The following is a 20,214-nucleotide window of genomic DNA, read 5'->3' as shown; positions in this document are numbered from 1 at the left end:
TTCGAGTTGTGGTTAAACTATACGCTGGCTGTTTTTTTTTTTTTTTTTTTTTTTTTATTATTTATTAACTGGCCTCGACTCCTTAGTCATACAGCCATTACAAATTACAATACAAAAATATAAATATAAACTAAGAAGAAAATTAAAATTAAAAATCACAATATATTGGTATTACAATAGAATAGTTACAATAAACAAACCTAAAAACATCCTACTCTATAACCTTATATTGGATTCATTTACAAAGTCTATCAGTATTCTGTACAAATCAATGTTATTACTACTAATGATGAACCTAGCATTTATAGGAAATGACACCTTTCTCTGTTGAAGCTTTTTAAACAGTATTATTCGTTGCCTTTCATACAATGGACAACTCCACAATATGTGATCTATTGTGTCCAGTACAGTGCTGCACGAACAGAACGGGTCTTGTTTTATCCCAATCCTAAATAGATGAACATTATTCTTCGTGTGCGCCAATCTTAATCTGCATATTGTAGATATCTCTCTTCTGTTCCAGTTCAATTTTTCAAACCATGTGTTTCTGGACACTATCGGTTTACACGGTCGGAATAATATACCTTTTGACGCTGATTCGAGATCAAATATTTTTTGCCAATGCAACATCCCCATTTTTGTGATCTTTCGTTTCAGATCCACGGCAGGAGCTTTTTTAATTAAAGTGGCTGAGTTTTGTGCCTCTTTGGCCAGGCTATCCGCGATCTCGTTCCCGGTGATATTGTGATGGCCTCTTATCCATACTAACTCGATCCTGTAGTTATTGTTGTTTAGCTTTTCTATTTTTTGTAAACAGTCGAATATTAAAGGATTGCCATAATCTTTAGGCATATTTAAGGCATGCAGTGAGGACATGCTATCAGAAAGAATTATTGCCTTCTTTAAATTATGTTCCTTAATTAGGTCTAGCGCACTGTTGATAGCCGTCAATTCTGCAGTAAATATTGATGCCCAATCTGGGAGTTTAATTTGAAGCTGTATATCCTGGCTTGGTATGTATACAGCACAGCCAACGCCGTCATCAGTTTTTGAGCCGTCCGTATAGATTTGTATATACTTTTCCCATCTAGTGTTCAGTAAGGCGTGCAATTCCAGATTGATTGTTTTCTTATTCATATTCTTTCCACTGACTAATTCGTCTGATAGGTGTATATATTTTTTGGGAATCGTTGCTTTCCAAGTCACTGTATAGTACGCCAATCTGTTGCTTATTATGATGTTATCTTCTAAAGACTTTAATGAATGGAAACCAGCAACTAGCGGAGGGATCGGTTTATTAAACCAGTACCTATTATTGAAATGTCGAACTGCCAGAGCCTCCAACTGATCTTGAATCCATGAATGATCAAAATTAAATTTTTTGATCAAGAATCTATTCGTTAGTACTTGTTTTCTTATATCTAAGGGAGCTTCCCCGGCTGCAGCTAATAAAGAGTTAGTGGGGGTTGATTTTAAAGATCCCAGACATGTTCTTATAGCTGCAAATTGCGCTCTACTCAACTTTTTATATAAGCCTGCGGACAATCCTCCGTATATTTGACAGCCATAGTCGAAATGGGGTCTAATGATAGCCTTATATAAAGAAAGACATGCATTTGGGTGTGTACCCCAGCTGGTGTTACATACTCTTTTGAGTAAATTAATGCCTTTCTCGCATTTGAGTAAAATCTCGCTTATGTGCTTGTTGAAATTTAATTTTTTATCAAAAGTCACACCCAGGATTTTAATGTTTTCTAATATTTCGATTCTTGTCATGTCAATATCTATTCCATGCATATTTTTGGGAGCTCTATGCCTGGTAAAAATTATGCTTTTGGTCTTTCTCGGTTCCAAAGCAAGTCTATTATTCCGCATCCATTCCAAATCGTTTGATATGGCATTAGCCAATTCTGTTCTACAATGCTCTACTGAGTGAGAAACTGTGTACATAATCAGATCGTCCGCATATTGTAGTTTTTTGACTCTTGTCCCTTCTGACGATATAAAGTCTGCCATATAGATGTTAAATAGGAGAGGGCTCAGAATCGAACCTTGTGGGATGCCCGTATATGCTGTCCTTGGCCCTATTAGACGATTCTTATTTCTCACGTAAATTTTCCTATTGGATAGCAGTGACATTATAATAATAAAAATTGTCTGGGATCTTATAATTATGTAGCTTCTTTTTGAGAATATTATGATCAACATGATCATATGCCTTTTCAATATCGGCCGTAACTAGTAGCACTTCTTTATTATCTGTCAATGCACTATAAAGATCTACAAGTAGCTCGCTTAACAAGTCGATTGTACCTTTTCCTCTCCTAAATCCGAATTGATATTTGTTTAATATACCCTTTTTCTCTATGTACCATTCTAATCTTTTTTTTAAAATGCTTTCAAAGATTTTCGTGAGACAAGGAAGAAGCATTATTGGTCGATAGGATTTATGATCACTTGGATCTTTTTGCGGTTTTAGTATTGGCACTAGCACCGCAATTTTCCAATCTTCCGGGATCCAACTTGAATTTAATATAAAGTTGAACATTTCAACTATTATACATTTGAATGCTTTGGGGCATTCTTTAATCATAATGTATGTGATGTTATCAAATCCTGGCGAGCTATTTCTTTTGTCTTTTAGTGCCAGTTCTAGCTCCTCATAATCGATGCGTCCTTCGATTTCGTGAATTGCGTGGTCATCACTTGCTTCTTCTGCTTGGTCTTGGGAGTATTGTACGGGACCAGGTACAAAGTCAGGCGTGTGGATCTTCAAAATTGTCTCGCAGAAATTGTCACTCATTTGCTGAATTGGAGACTCGCCATTATTTTTATTATTTAATCTTTTTACAATGTTCCATAATTTATTCATGTTTGTATTTCTATTGATGGAATTCACGAATTCAAGCCATTTTTCTCTTTTTTTGTTTTAAATAGTTTTCTAGTCTGTGCTGTGATTTTTTGGAGCTCCAGGTAATTTTTGTAGTTGAATTGAGCTTTTAGTCTCTTAAATGCTATTCTTCTTTTCCTAACTTGAATTTCGCATTCGTTATCCCACCATAACGCCGGTTTAAATGAATCCGATCTTGGTAATTTATACTGTTTGATGTGCTTAGTGGCTGCATTATTTATTGTTTCTTGAATAAAATTATACATGTCTTCCGAATCATTTGGAATGTATGATGTCTCTACAGTCTCTTCGATATCTAATCTATACTCATTCCAATTTGCCTTCTTAGTCATCCATTTTCTGCCTGAATACCATCCCACTCTCGTATTATACTTGAATTGCATCTTTATTAAGATAAGCAAATGATCAGAGCCTACATTATCTGGAATTACGCTCCAATGAAGTCTATCATGACCAGAAGGCGAACAGAACGTCAGGTCGATGGCGGCTGATTTCTTCCTAGGCGTTTGTGTTGTCGTATGCGTTCCGTCATTCAGCATTAACAGATTAAGGCTATCCGCAATGTCGTAAATAATAGCTCCTCCTTTGTCAGTTATTTCATTACCCCAAGCTAAATGTTTGCTATTGAAATCTCCTGTTAGAATTATTCTGACAGGAATCTGTTCGATGATATTTTTGATTAAGTATAGATCCTTTGTTGCCTGTGGTGCGCAATAAATTGAAACTAAACAGAACGGAGTAGCCGATTTAATTATTACCGCGGTCATTTGTATGTCTCGGTTACTTAGTGAATGTGCGAATTCTTCGCACGGAATGTTATCTTTGATCAATATGGCCGAACCACCGTAGCCGTCCTGTCTGTCCTGTCGAAATATGTTATACCCTTTGAATTTAAATAATTGGCCCTGTTTCAGCCATGTTTCAGTAAGAGCTGCCATATGAATTTTCTTATGAAACATAAGATTTTCGATGCTTTCCTTATTTGCTCTTAAAGATCTACAATTTAATTGTAAAATATTTATATTATCCATCTTTGGTTGGTATTTGTTATAATTATTTTTTCACTATCTTCTAACTTTCGTTAGAATTGACTGCACTTATTTTATTGAGTATTTCATCTTTATCACAATTATCTATACCTGTTTTATTGTTCTGGTTTAAGTAATTCATAATGGTATGTGTATTCCATTTTAACTTATATATAATTTCATCTATCTCTTTACTTTCTTTATTTCTCTCACATTCTATTTTTTCTCGAAGTTTCAATGCCAATTCTATAAAATGATTTAATTGTCGTTTATTTTCTTTCTTTTTATTGGTCCTATTACTGTTTAGGCTTAGTTGTTCTTGGTTTCTTTTTTCAGATTTTTCATTTATCTGGTCTCTGTTATATCGATTGATCGGCCTCAAGTATTCTGTTCGACGTTTATACATAATATTTCTTGGTTTATTCATTAACATTAATCTGTCTTTGTCAATGTTAATTTCTGGTTCATCTAAACTATTCAATAATTCATATTTATTTTTATGTCTGTGTGAATCCATTTCGGTATTGCCGTTTAGTCTCGGAAACGATGAATCAAACCCCGGATTGTACGGGTTGATCTTAGCAGCCTCAGCATATCCTTTTTTCCACATCATGTTTTTAGCTTCAAGATAAGATATGTTATGTAGTGCCATCATTTCTTTTATTTCTTTATTTACTTTGAAGAATTTACATTCTTTGTCGTTTGCTTGATGGTTTCCATGGCATACTGCACATATAAAGTCTGACACGATATGGCAATTTTCATGAGAGTGTTCTTCTGAACAAAATCGGCATCTTATCTTGCTTTTGCATTGATTTTTTATATGTCCATAACGCCAGCATTTGTGGCATTGCATTACAGATTGAATGTAAGGACTAACAGCACACCTAACCGAATACATTGAGACGTATTCTGGCAGATAGTTACCCCTGAACACTATTTTTACCATTTGTGATTTTATATTTATTTTTTCTAAGTTTCTTTTTTTAATGCATTTGACCTCTAATATTTTGATATCCGATCTAATAACATCCATGATTTCTTGCTCATCCATGTCGGGTTCAACGTTAAAAATAATGCCGGTTCTGTATAATTTATGTCTTGGGATGTACGTACGTATGTTAAATTTTTCCAAAATTTTCTCTTTGATTAATTTATTAGCATAAAAGTAGTCTTTAAATACTAATTTAATTTTGTTTCTCCCGATCTTTGAGATATCTATGATATTTTTGCTTATGTTAAGCGATTGTTTGAATATCAATCTGCCTAAAGCTAGATTGTGAAATCTGCCAATGCTTTCGTTAGTTGATTCTGCAAAAACCGTATACGGTCCTTCATCATAGGGTTCATAATAATTAATTTCTTCGTTTATTTTATTATTTCTACTGTTATCTTTATTTGTCATATTACTTTCTTCATCCATCATTTCTATCCAACTTTTACTTTTTCCAGTGCTGCTGCAACCTGGGTTATCCTCCATATTTTCATTTAATGTTGTTACTTTGTCTTTTTTAGAATCCAATTTTATCAATTTCTTGATTAATTCTTCGGGTATATTAACCGTTTTTAAACTAGCTTTATTCTTGCTTCTTTTATTGTTTTTTCGCAACATAACTTTATTGTCATCACCATTCATATTATTTAAATTCACTCGATTTATCGATGTATTATTATCACTCCGCGAATTATTTTCCACATTGCTCGGTAAAACTGTTGTATCTAAAAATTCACTGTCACTTTCTTCCGAAAAATCACTTTCCATTACTTCATCATTGTTGATAACATTAATCGATTTGCCTATTTGGATGCCTGTTTCGACCTCCGTGCTATTGTATTCCTTATCTATCACTGCAGGTATTGATACCCCGCCGGGTTCGAACGGTTTATACTCCATTATAAACCATTACTTATGTAACACTTTTATTGTACTTACTAGTCGCTCCGATCCGTTCAGTTCGGTTGCTCGAGCTCGAATGTACGCTGGCTGTTGAAAAGCTTAATTTCGGTAAGATTTTTGCCTTTAGAATTTATACCCTAGTAGCAATGAATCTGACCTGAATATGATTTTTATGTAAGCTAATGAATTGTCCTGGCTGGTGGTTGATATATTGGGAGGTATGTTCTAGATCACCAGTACGACCAGGAGTTATAATGATAGGCTGGACCCGAGCGGTGAACAGTTGAATAGTTGTTGAAATATTATATTTGTGATGTGGACTCTCCAGAGTCCATTGGTAGTGTGAAAAGGCCTTTAGGACGAACAGCGATTTGATAGTAATTTGTAAACACACTTCTTTCTTCGAATGATACTTTATTATTCACTATTGTTACAATTAATATTTGTTGATAACCTTTTGGTTATCATATCAGCAAAGACTACATTTTACTGAATACTATGTCTGGCTCCAAGCTTGACTCCAAGCTTCTCTCCAGGTTTGACTGTGAGCTTACTGACTCCAGGTTTGACTGACTGTCTAACTTTTGTCTAACTCTTATATACTAAATTATTGTTTACAACCTATTTACAAAATCCAACAGTAAGCACTTCCGATGTCCGCATAACCTACATATAACTAGCAACGCGTTTTGTAATTATTAAACAAAATATTGATTCGAATTGTTATTACAGTTCAACCTCCCTCTTCAAAAGTTTTTCGTCCTCGGAAAACTATAAAAATTGAGAAAAAAATTAAAAAAAATGAGTTCCATCTCTTCTTCCTTCGGCCCTTAAAAACTTTTGTCCTCAAAAGTGTCATTACTGTTAGAATATGTTTACAAATAATGTGCTCTGAAAAAAAATCTAATAATAATTTTATTTTTTATCTCTACATGAATAAATCTTTAATAACATACATATAAAAAAATCAGCAGTTGAATGCAAATTAGATGGTCGCTGATTATGTAAAGGCATCACTGAAATTTAAATCTTATTCCGGTAAAACAAAATATGCTTCGAACAACTTACCATAAATGATGCAAAATATTTTTTTTCAAAACTGTTATATCAATAGAGCATAAAAATCATAATATGAAAAATGTCTTTAAAATCTGCAAAAAAATATTAATGGCGTAAAGAATCTTGCATTTGATAATTTAAATCATAAATAGTAATTAATGAAAATTCAAATTTACGTTGTATTGTTAATTCTTGATATATTCGAAATTTGCTGGGTAATCAAAATTGAACAAATGTTGCTTTGAAATATGAGAATTCGCTTATGTGTCAACCAAACAAAATGACTTGCGTTGTTATTACTGTGTTTACACCTGGCGAGTTTTCAGTTTCTTCCGGTATTTATAATTAAACAATTTTGGTGCTGTTCTGAATATAATAAAATCGGGAATGTTTCTCTTCTTTACATGTGTTGGCGACGATATCAATTTTCTGCTGCTTTGGCTTTGTAAATGTGCATATTTCTCCTTTGTGTTCAAATTCATATTCTTACGGTTGAACATATCTGTAATAGTGGCTATATTTTCATTTATTGACAATTTTTGTTGTGAAGGTAATTTTCTTATCATATTAACTTTATATTCCCTGGTTTCTTGATTATTTTCTTCTATAATTTCATCATTAATTTTTCTTCTTTTAATATTTCTTTTCTTTTTCTTTTTCTTCTTTATTTTAATGGGAATAGTTTTCATAAATTCTGGTCCTTCATCATTAAGTATTCTTATTTCTTCTTGTTTATCATTAATTTCTTTCATGTTGTAAACCTCATCTTGGGTTTGTTCCATATCTTGTGCCACATATATGTTCAGATCCTTTTCTTCTTCGTATGAATTTGTTCGTATGGTTTGTTCCATATCTTTTGCCACATATAGATCCTTTTCTTCTTCGTATGAATTTGCACGTGTGGTTTGTTCCATATCTTCGGCCACACATAGATCCTTTTCTTCTTCGTATGAATTTGCAGCGATTGTCGTCAACTCTTCTATTTTGGTGTTGTGAGTCAAACTTTCTTCTTTGTATTCTTCTTGTTCTTCGGATTCTTCGAATTCTTCGGATTCTTCCTTAGTTGTTATGAATGCCTTGTATGTATCATCATATGTTTTTGTATATTTCAGATCCTTATTACTTTCGTAGTCCATTCTATCGTCATTTCCACCATTGTAGATTCTAAGTTTGTCATCTCTTTTCCTATTTGTAAGTTTTCGACATTGGTTAATGTTGTGTCCCCTTTTCTTGCAGTATCTGCAAGTGACGAATGGGTTGTATTTTTTATCAGATCTGATGTTTAAATATTTTTCTTCCTTTGCAGCAATGTGCATAGCATCTTTCAAATTTTCCGGTTTGGCTGCTTTAACTATAATTTTCAAGTCCAATGGTAGGCCTTTAACAAAAACTGCCAAAGCCAAGTCACAATATGATGGATACGCTATTTCATTTTGTGTAAAATAGCATTCGTTGTTTATTAACGTAAGCAAACTCTCAAGTTTCTCTGCAAACTTCTCAATCGATTCCCCATTTTCTCTTGTTGTTGTTGCTAGCTCGTGATGTAACTCAGCGATGGACCTTCTATCTTTAAAACGTTTAATTAGAATAGGTTTGACATTATTCCATAACTGATAATCAGCCCGTCTAATGCAATCAAAAGCTGTTCCACTTAATTTACAAATAACAATTTTTGATATAAATTTGTATGTCTTAAAATCTACATCATCTAAAATTGAGTCTACAGTACTTAAAAATCTATAAAGGTCATCTGAATTGCCATTGAATTCGGGTATAGTGCTAATTGCTAATTGAATTCTAAATTTATTTATTTCTATACTATTATCTTTACCTTCTCTAGCTTCTTCAAAAATGGGTTCCATCTTGATATATGATTAATTTTGATTTGCTTACTTGAATCCGATGAGATAGTTATGTCCAAGTTAGTCGTAGTCTCGCGTTCGTTCTAAAGTTCTTCGGTAGGCGCCACCATCCCTTAGTTTGTGCTTCGAATGATCGTTCGGTTTGTCGAGTTGTGGCAGCTTTGAATTCGATGTCTCCGTCAGAAAATTCTTCAGCGCTACGAGGGAAAAAACCGCTAAGCCACCATGAATTGTCCTGGCTGGTGGTTGATATATTGGGAGGTATGTTCTAGATCACCAGTACGACCAGGAGTTATAATGATAGGCTGGACCCGAGCGGTGAACAGTTGAATAGTTGTTGAAATATTATATTTGTGATGTGGACTCTCCAGAGTCCATTGGTAGTGTGAAAAGGCCTTTAGGACGAACAGCGATTTGATAGTAATTTGTAAACACACTTCTTTCTTCGAATGATACTTTATTATTCACTATTGTTACAATTAATATTTGTTGATAACCTTTTGGTTATCATATCAGCAAAGACTACATTTTACTGAATACTATGTCTGGCTCCAAGCTTGACTCCAAGCTTCTCTCCAGGTTTGACTGTGAGCTTACTGACTCCAGGTTTGACTGACTGTCTAACTTTTGTCTAACTCTTATATACTAAATTATTGTTTACAACCTATTTACAAAATCCAACAGTAAGCACTTCCGATGGTCGCGTAACCTACATATAACTAGCAACGCGTTTTGTAATTATTAAACAAAATAATGATTCGAATTGTTATTACAGTTCACTAAATATAGTTTCCGGATATTGAGCCCATACGATTTTGTTAACATTCGGCCGTATTCCGCTCAGATTCGTAATGAGGGACAAATGCGGGAGTATGATATTTAGCTTATATGATTTGCTTAACATTTTTCCATATTACGTTCATATTCCGAATGTAAGGAGAATATGTAGAAATAATATTTATACCATATTGAAAAACTTATATAAACCATATTCAAAATTATTGATCCTATATTCTGAAATATTAAATATTATTTAATTAATATTGAACAAACACCATTAATAAAAAAAATTATGTATTCTGAATGAATATATACAATTTTTAAATAGTCAATATATTTTTTTTATCATTTTTATTACAATTTACATATCATTTTTCATGATTATAAGATATATAATATTTAAAATATATTTAGTATCTATAATATAACATTTTGTGCCATAATTAATTTTATTACAGTCTACATATTATTTTTAATGATTATGGGATATAAAATATTAAAAATATACTTAATATTTATGATATAACTTTTCGTGTCATAATAAATGTTTGCGTGTGTATAAGTACTAATCATTTGAGATATTAAGAGTTCACTTGTTTGTTCATTTGATTTTCCATGTAAGTGAGGTTATAACAAATTATTATTTCATATTATACACCATTGATACTATTATACACTACAATTTCACACACCAAGTTTTGTTTTTAATTTCACAAAACAATATTTTATCACCACATTAACTTTTATTAATTTTATCACAGTTTACACACTATTATTATTGTTTTTACTTAAAGATTTAACAAATTTCTCGAACAACGCTTCGAGAACTTTCTTCTGCAGTAACATGTGCAGTGAAGACGCATTTCTATGTGTGTATGTTTGTCGAATTTCGCACACTGATAATTAACGTGCGGTTCCATCAAATATTTACATTTAATACAATAAAAATATGAGTTAGTTAGCGTATATATATATTTATATATATATTATTTATTTATTTAATTATTTATTTATGCGGAAATAGATATCAGGCAGTACATCTTTTAAGACATTTTTCCAGCCTTTTTAATGACAGCCAGTTTTCACGTTCCTTCAAAAACGTAATCTATAAATCATTAGTGATATATATATATATATATATATATATATATATATATATATATCTTCATTGTTTATATATTATATACTACATAATAAGCGGCGACGTTTTTATGCTAGGCTAGTGAGTCAAAAATCAGGGTCGCAATCTCTGTCGAATATTTTACGATATGTAATAGTTTAAAAAATTAATAAATTTAATACTTTTGGTTAATAAATCGTTACCGAATATGTATACATAACTGATGTACACATAACGGTATATATTTGGCCATAACTGATCGCAGCTGGGCAGAATGAGAGCGCTGCACTTCTGTGAGTACTTGAAAGGGACAGAAAATATGCGTTGCAAGTCGGAGCTCGCAGCCCTTCGTGCACGCATACATGGACAAAAATATTGTATATAATAGGCAAAGGAGACTTGTGTGGATATAGGCGACCCAATATAAACATTCAAAAGATTATTATCGACAATATTTTGTCAAGCCCAAATTTATTTTTATATAATTATTTTCGATAATAATAATTTAAATATAACTGCAGCTAATATTGTATAATAATATTTGTATTATATTGTTACTGTTTTAATTTTTATCAATGGCAAAACATATTTTATAATATTGCATTTGAGCATAACTTTATATATATATATATATATATATATATATATATATATATATATATATATATATATATATAGAGCAATGCAAGAAAAAACATATTCCACATTCGTTCTTTATTAGCAAAATCTTAAATGATTTGTATGTGAATAATTCTATATTCTAAATCCTACAATATTTAGTAATTTCATACACAGCTTACATTTAGCAATATGAATTAACCATGTAAAACTCATATTCAGCGTTTCATATATCGCTCACATTCAGCAATATGGAAAAATCATATGTAAAACATATCATATATCGCTCATATTCATTCCACATTTAGCAATATGGAAAATTCATGTAAATCTAATATTTGCCGTCTCATATACCGCTCCCATTAATCGCACGTTGTGAACGTGGGCTCAACATAGCTACACGCGTAAATATTTAGCTTGCATTAAAAACATCTCCAGATGTATTTCTACTGGGGTAAATGCCAAATATAGAGGTTTAAACGGCAAACAAAATTAAATTAATTAAACAAAATTTTATTTGAATTTTAGTCCCTTCAGCAAAGAATTTGGACTCAAGTGTTTTGAACTAAAGTTTTGGACATTTAAATTACATAGGTAATTTTGTGCTTTGGTGGACAGTAAATTACAGATATAGTTTATTTCTGGGTTGGTTATTGAAGAAAGTTGCTTTTATGAAATGTTTACTGACAAATGTTATAGGTTTGGTAGTGCTTAATGATGTTTCTGATTATTATAGCAGTTATACCGTCAGTTGTTCCACGTGGATTAATGTTGTAACTGGTTGCATGACAGCGTGCCGTAAGGCAAATTGCTGGAACTTCCCGTACCGTGAATTAAATTTTTTAAAAAACCTTTAAATTTTTTTGAAAACATTAAAAAAAGTATTTTTGAGAATTTAAAATTTCTGAAATATTTTGACTTTTTTGATAAATTTGTTTTTTTTTTATTTCGAAATTTTTTTATATGTACTTTTAATTTTTCTGAGAATTTTGAACTTTTTTTAAAAGCAATCGTGCTGCGTTTTAGAGAAAAAATATCGAAGCGCGTAAGCACCATAGAAATGCCAACAAAATTCATACTTATTATTAAAATCTCTATACAACATATGATAATTTGATATGCATTTGTCGAATGATCATTTTTGACCGCCAAATGGCATTTTTTTACTTTTTTCACTCGAACTCTGAAACCGCTAGACCTGCCTTCGCAAAAATTATTATGCTATATATGAAAATGTTCATTTTCGATTTTTTTGCGACTACTATAACTTACCCTACGGGGAGTTAAAAATCAAATTTGCTTAATTTAAAAAAGTCTAAGTCAGTAAAGCATAACATATGATCAATAACATATGATCAATAACATATGATCAATAACATATGATCAATTTGATGATGTATTAAAAATAATTATAAAGCCGCTATTTATTACTTAAGTTTTGAAACTAAACTCATTAATATATTTATCGCAGCGAAATCCATTCTAAATTCATTTTGTTGCTCGATATATTAAGTTGAGCATAGGACGATCTGTTAATAGTATCACAAATAACAAATATATGTTACGTAGTAAAAAGATATCATTTAAAAATACAATAAAATCCAGTTAGTTCAAAAATATTTTTTTCAAATTACAATTGCGGGCTTTTAGTAAGATTTTTAACTCGATTATATGTTACAATCATCTTTTACCATGCTTTTATATTATATCTTATATTTTTTAATCTATATGTTTTTTCGAATTTGAGACTTCTATAAAACTCTGTTCAATTTTCTTTATAATTAACTTGAAAAAATTACTATTGCCTTGTTTGTTTTCTTTTCTTAGTTTTATGAAATTAAATTCGCCTTTGAAATTTTGTATTAAGCAATTTTCTCATTCATAACGTTTCACAAGAGATAAAAAACACATTGATTCACATAATTATTTTGATAAGTAGTTGTAATTTTATTTTAATTAAGAAAAAAGAAATTTTAATTGAGAAAATTTTAATTAAGATTTAAACCTATACTTTTCAAAAATCTGAGACAAATATTGATTTTGAAAAAACCCGGATCAAAAGATGGAAACCCGGAACTGTCCCGGATAAACCGACCATATATAGGGGGTCCATGACTATATATAGGGGGTCCATGACAAAACAAAAAATATCGCAAGGGGTCCACGGCGAAAACAAGTTTGGGAAACTATGGTCTAGACCAAGTGGATTTTTGATACCAACATGTAGTGATAGCGCCGTCATTTATAAAACGGGTAATATCTAAAAAAATAATGGAGTTGTTAAGTTGAGTCTCTGCAGTAGAACAAAGCTGTGTGTCGAATTTATTAAACGAATTCAGGAAATTGGTTATGTGATAAGTAGGAATGCAAGATAAATGTCGTCAACGTACAGTTTGTAAAAAAAAGTTACATACGACAAAGTATCAAAAGTAAAATACTCTAGGAACTGCATACAAAGTTCAACAAGTGGGGCACTCAGACTGTACGTTGATTGGTATATGATTTCTATTCATGCTACAGCAATGCTCACAATAATTGTTGAACTACTATACAAATGTGCATCGTGCTTAATTAAAACGATATTTAAAATTTTGCGGCATTATTAATTGTATTATGGTAATAACTAAATTATACACCAATCAAATTGAATTGTCACTAAAATATATAAAAATTCTGGTACAAAAGTGTAGTGTTCTCTAAACATCACACAAAAATTAAAAAAAAAAAATTATTTAATAATTTTCGAAAACTTTGTGGTTAGTTGAATCCCAAAATTATATTAATTTTATGCTGTCCTCATTTAGTTATGTTATGTGTAGTGTTAGAAGTATCGAGGCAAAAGATCGATATTGAGTACTTTAAAAAGTATCTAATCAAAATATCGATGTCAAAAAAATATCGTGGCGAAAGTATCGATAGTACTCAATATCCAATTTTGAGTACTTTTCATAAAAATCAAACATAAGTCCATGAAAGATCTAAAACTCATTAAATATCATATCACAATATTAGAATGAACTCTATTGCTTGTATCTGATGGGTTATCAGTATCATTTTCAATATTGTTAAATTTTAACTGTAATTTTTCAATACTAATTTCAAATTCTATAATGTTTCAAAAAAATACCAGTAATAATAGTTGAGTATTTTTGATTAAAACAATATAATAGTCTGATACTATATTCAAAAAGCAATACTTTTTAAGTATTTTTAAGTGCAATAATATTTTTAATATTTTTAAGTAAAATAATATTTTATAACTGTTGAATAATTTTAGCGAGCATGCAACTTTAAAAAGCCGTTACATGTTTACATAAAAGTGTAATATGACGGTCAAGATAATATTTCGATACTTGTAGAGAAACATCCCTTCGGAGCGATGGGATTTAAAGTTTAAATGGTTCCGAGAAACTCAAACCCATATGTTCGCATGTTGATATTCAAAAATTTCAATACATGAGTATTTTGCGTAAAAAAAGAATCGAAATATAATTATTTCAAATAATAATACTCATCTATTTTAATAAATTAGTATTTTGCGTGAAAAAGAATCGAAATATATTATTTCGAATAATAATACTCATTCATTTCGATATATTAGTATTTTGCGTAAAAAAGAATCGAAATATATAATTGCGAATACTAATACTCATTAATTTCAATATATTAATATTTTGCGTAAAAAAGAATCGAAATATATTATTGCGAATAATAATACTCATCCATTTCAATATATTAGTATTTTGCGTAAAAAAGAATCGAAATATATTATTGCGAATAATAATACTCATCCATTTCAATATATTAAAATTTTGCGTAAAAAAGAATCCTAAAATATTATTGCAAATAATAGTACTCATCCATTTCAATATATTAGTATTTTTCGTAAAAAAGAATCGGAATATATTATTGCGAATAATAATACTCATCCATTTCAATATATTAGTATTTTGCGTAAAAAAAAATTGTGTAACATTCTATATTTAATTAATATTAGTCATGTAACAATTATTATTTTAACAAATATTCGTAATATATTTACAAAATTCGCTGTACGTAAACATTTTTGTCAACAACCCCAGAATACGCGTGACGTCACCAAAGAGATAGTTTTACACATACAACGATGAGCGTAGGGTCCTACGTGGAAGCAAGATGCAGCATACGCACTAGCGTAGGTACGACAAGGACGGAAGACTCTACTACGAATACTCACGATACCGTTAGACCTCAGGAGTACAGATAGAAAGGGATGACGAACTTATGCAATCCGCGTCATCCGTGTAGGCAAGCGATAAAATTTCTTAAGTCTATGAGTCAGTCTAGGTTAAAGAAAGATAAAAGATAAATACTATGATACATGCAACTTCGCCCTGTGACTCAGCGAGGGTGTGAGAAAGATAATAATATGTACACACTCTACGTCATCGGAAGAGAATTTTGTCATAGCCAATTACCGATGACCTTAAGCGAGATGAGTTCATCATAGATCAATGACCATCTCATCCCCGAAGATTTTGGTGAGATAAACCGACGACGATCCCCGAAAGGACGCGAAGAAGCTTTCGGACGGACACGAAGGAAGACTCGGAACCACCACCCTCACCAAAAAAGCAACCCCACTACGAGAGTAGGAGTAGAAGGAATCATATAAAAAGCCAAGCAAAATCAGAAATATTGTCAAAAGTGTTTAGTTCGCCCGCGGCTAAAAGCTTTATGGTTAAGATATTTCTCACTGAAATTATTAGCTAGTTGTTTCTAAACTCCATCGGTGGAAGAACCAACCCTGACCAACTTTTGGGACTTCAGTCTAGTATTGAAGTTACAACGGTCCGGTGAAGCTGTTGTTAAAGAATTCTCACTGAGTTCTGTACGCAAGCAAGCGTACGGACGGATCTGACGGCAGGCAGTTTCTCTAGATGCACGGCCAGATTCAACGGATCGAGGAATTCCGAGAAGGTCGAGGAATTCACGACGATGATTGTCCTGTACAAGGCTATAGAGGGTATATCAGACGAGATGGCTCTGCGAGGTTTGCCACTACTGCTTCAAGACACAGCAGCTACGTGGTGGGAAGGCGTGAAAACGGAGGCAAGTACCTTTGACAACGCAATCCGTTTACTAAAATCTTCGTTTGCCACTAGTAAACCTCCACACAGCATCTTTATCGAATTTTTCGGCACACGCCAAGACAGAACTACAAGCACGGACTTATTCGTCCGTCAGAAGAGGGCTCTATTAGCCCAACTACCTTATGAGATGCCACTCAACACACAAATCGACATGCTCTACGGACTTTTACATATGAGAATCCGTGAGCGTGTTGCACGGACTACTGTGACGACGTTTGATGAGCTGCTACAGAAGGCACGCGTCATCGAGGCAATCCTTTTGGAAGCAGGAAAAGGAGACAGCAGTACCACGGAAAAGAAGAAGAGTTGCGCTTTCTGCGGCAACATCGGCCACACCATTAGCGAATGTCGGAAGAGGCAGAAAACCCTGCAGGTACCGAAGAAGGAGAAACCGGAAACCCGTGTCGAGCCACGAATTTCGTGCTACGGATGCGGTGAGGCAGGTGTCATACGAAGCAAGTGTCCAGTCTGCACTGCCAAACCAGTGCAACAGGCGACAGCGGCGGTTGAGTGCGGATTCTTCGCACTAACCACGGAGGAAATACAGAAGTGCAATTACTGCAAGAAGAGGGGGCATATCAAAGAGAATTGCAAAAAACGACTGGCCTGGATAGCCAAGAAGAATTGGACCACACCAGCTCCAGCTCCAGCTCCAGCTCCAACCCCAGTCCCAGCCGAACCTGTACAGCAAGTGCGAGAACTTCATCCCAGACCAGTGATCAGGACTCAGGTACAAGGCGTAGTAGGATACGCTTTTATAGATACTGGTGCAGAATCTTCGATATCGGGGCATACGCTATACCAACTGTTGAAATCCACGGGACACCGCTTCGAACAAATATTGATAAACTCGACGATGGCCGACGGAGAATCAAAGTTATCGCAAATCCTAAGAACTACGATAATTGTGCGTCTCGAAAATCAACCTATACCAACTCAATTCATTGTGATACCAGGAGCAATAAACGGTCGTACTCTATTGGGTATAGACTTTTTGCAGAAAGCCGGCTTGGTGCTGGATGTGAAGAATCGCACGTGGAATTTTGAAGACCACCCATAAAAATATCACATTGCACCACGGCAAGAAGTTACAAAGGCGATGCAAGCCCAGAAAACCATAGTTGTCAACGAAGCTACAATTACGGCCACCCTTCACATAGAAGAAGAAATGGAAACAAATGATACGGACGACCAACTAATGCTGGACTCATTATTTGATGCCTGCTTTAGAGCAGCTGCACCACCGGAAGAGAATGACGATCGGCATACACTGGACTCGCTATTTGATGCATGCTTCCGTACAGCTGAATCCGTACCTACGATACACATAGCTTCATTGGAATTACGCGAACATGAAGCCCACCCGGTTCCAGAGGAGGAACGATATCAGGTTAGGCAGTTACTCTCCCAAAACGCAGACCTTTTCAAGGAAGCCGACGGTCCCTGCAACCACGCAGAACACTATATATTTACAGGAGATCACGCGCCTATCTTAGTCCCGCCGTAACGACTGTCGCCAACCAAGCGCGCGGCACTGAAAACCGAGCTTGAAGAAATTATCAGGCAAGATGTCATTGAAGAATGCGACTCACCATGGGCAGCTGCAGTAGTAATGGTTCCGAAAAAGGATGGAGGTACAAGGGTGTGTATCGATTATCGCAAATTAAACGCGATCACATCAGCTGATAGCTACCGGCTGCCGAGGATAGACATTCTCCTACACCTGACGAGTAAGGCAAGGGTTATGTCAACCATAGACCTCAAATCAGGATACTGGCAAGTCGCTGTGAGACCAGAAAATCGCGATAAGACGGCGTTCGTAACCCCTTTCGGACTATACAGATTCAAGCGAATGCCTTTTGGTCTAAAAAACGCACCAGCCACGTTTCAACGTCTCATGGACCGACTCCGATCAAGTTTACCCGACGTACCAATCCTAAGTTACCTAGACGACCTCATCGTTCTTTCAGAGAATTGGAATCAGCACCTAATCCACTTAAAACGCTTGTTCTCCAGGATCCGAGCACTAAACCTGCGGATGAACCGAGACAAGTGCAGATTCTTCTGCACAAAAGTGAAATATCTGCGACATGTCGTGACACTTGAAGGAATTCACACCGATCCCGAGGAGGTTGCTGCCATCGTAGACATGAAACCACCCAGGAACGTGAAGGAGTTGTTAACATTCTTGCAAACTTGTTCCTGGTACAGGCGCTTTGTTCCGGATTTCGCAAAATTGTCACAACCCCTAAGTAAACCGACGAAAAAAAACTACGACTAGATATGGACCAAGAAAACGCCTTTCAGTGTCTCAAAACAGCGCTAATGACAAGTTCAATCCTAAGGCAATCCGATGAAATGAAGCCGTATATTCTACGCACCGACGCCAGCAGTTACGATCAAGGGGGAGTGTTATTACAAGGAGAAGGCGCCGACGAAAGACCAGTCGAATACGCTAGTCGACTGCTAACCCCGGCTGAAAGAAACTACAGCACCACGGAACGCAAAGCACTGGCGGTAGTATGGGCCGTCAACAAGTTTTACGGCTACATCGAAGGAGCGAAGATAACCATAGCTACAGATCCTCTGAAGTGGTTGATGACATTACAATCGCCCAGTGGACGACTGGCGCGATGTGCACTACTATTGCAGCAATACGATCTCCAGATTGATTATACGCCAGGTAGAATCAACGTAGTAGCAGACGCGTTATCACGACCCAATATCGACGGTGGGACAGATGGACGACGCAACAGAAGATCGACAAGACTACCAGAGAGAGAGAGATGGACAGAACAAGGGTATGTTATGTACCAAGGGGTTCTATACCAATATTATCCGGACTCTGACGCAGAAGAGCCACAGCTGGTAGTCCCATCACACTAAGTCAAGGATATCCTACGCAAATATCATGATGCCTCCACCGCAGGACACACAGGCATCGAACGCACCATAGGACGAATCTGCCAACTATATTATTGGTCCAGTATGCGGCGAGATATTATAGCACATTTGAAAGATTGAGTGGAGTGCCAGCGGTACAAAGCAACGAATTAGAAGCCAGCAGGACTAATACAAACGCCACCACTACAGCAAAGATTTGAGGTGATAGCTATGAATCTGTTTGGACCCTTACCGGCATCAGAAATTGATTTAAAATGGATCTTTATTGTTGAGGACCCGACGACCAGATGGGTGAAACTCTTCGCGCTCAAAAACGCCACAGCCCAGGAGTGTGCGAAGACTCTCATAGACGAGGTATTCCTACGCTTCGGATTTCCAAGGAGGCTCATCAGCGATAATGGTTTCCAGTTTGTCAGCGCCGTCATGCAGCATACTACGTACTGTCTTGGAATTAAACAACATCTCATCCCAGTATACCACCCACAGGCAAATCCAGTGGAGAGACGCAATCGAGATCTCAAGCCGCAATTAGCTATTCTGGTAGGCGAAAAACACACCACCTGGCCTGAGAAATTACCTGCAATAAGGTTTGCTATGAACTTGGCCAAATGAAAGAGCACTGGCTACAGCCCAGCTTACCGCAACCTTGCACGTGAACTCAAGACAACGGATGATGTCTACAGGGACCTCAGGGCGATTATCGAAAAAGAAAATCCTATACCGGATATTACCCCCCATCTGCTTGGAATGACCAAAACCTTCAAACAAGTAAGAGAAACGCAAGAGAAACAACAGGACAATCGAAAAAAGTACGCAGACAAGCTACGACGACCGGGTCGAGCATACAACCCAGGAGACAGAGTATGGGTAGCCACGCCTACCCTGAGTAATGCTTAAAGAGGG

General features: G+C 34.8%; 2 protein-coding genes and 1 pseudogene across 2 annotated transcripts; 1 reads left to right on the top strand and 2 right to left on the bottom strand.

Moving 5' to 3' along the window:
* Positions 1 to 20,214, bottom strand: part of LOC113371434 — a 155,975-nt pseudogene that overhangs the window by 127,375 nt on the left and 8,386 nt on the right.
* On the bottom strand, positions 217 to 2,016 carry LOC113371431. The gene has a single exon (XM_026612060.1). It carries the CDS (start codon positions 2,014 to 2,016, stop codon positions 217 to 219), a length of 1,800 nt encoding a protein of 599 aa, XP_026467845.1.
* On the top strand, positions 19,522 to 20,208 carry LOC113371430 (uncharacterized protein K02A2.6-like). Its single transcript, XM_026612059.1, has 2 exons — positions 19,522 to 19,898; positions 19,941 to 20,208. The coding sequence occupies exons 1-2, from the start codon at positions 19,522 to 19,524 to the stop codon at positions 20,206 to 20,208; spliced, it is 645 nt and encodes a 214-aa protein (XP_026467844.1).

This window comes from Ctenocephalides felis, unplaced genomic scaffold, assembly GCF_003426905.1.
Source record: "Ctenocephalides felis isolate EL2017-DRISC unplaced genomic scaffold, ASM342690v1 CF-g0.4_SCAFFOLD_01492, whole genome shotgun sequence".
Taxonomy (NCBI): domain Eukaryota; kingdom Metazoa; phylum Arthropoda; class Insecta; order Siphonaptera; family Pulicidae; genus Ctenocephalides; species Ctenocephalides felis.
The sequence above is the reverse complement of the archived record's forward strand: the minus strand, read 5'-3'. Positions and strand labels throughout refer to the sequence as shown.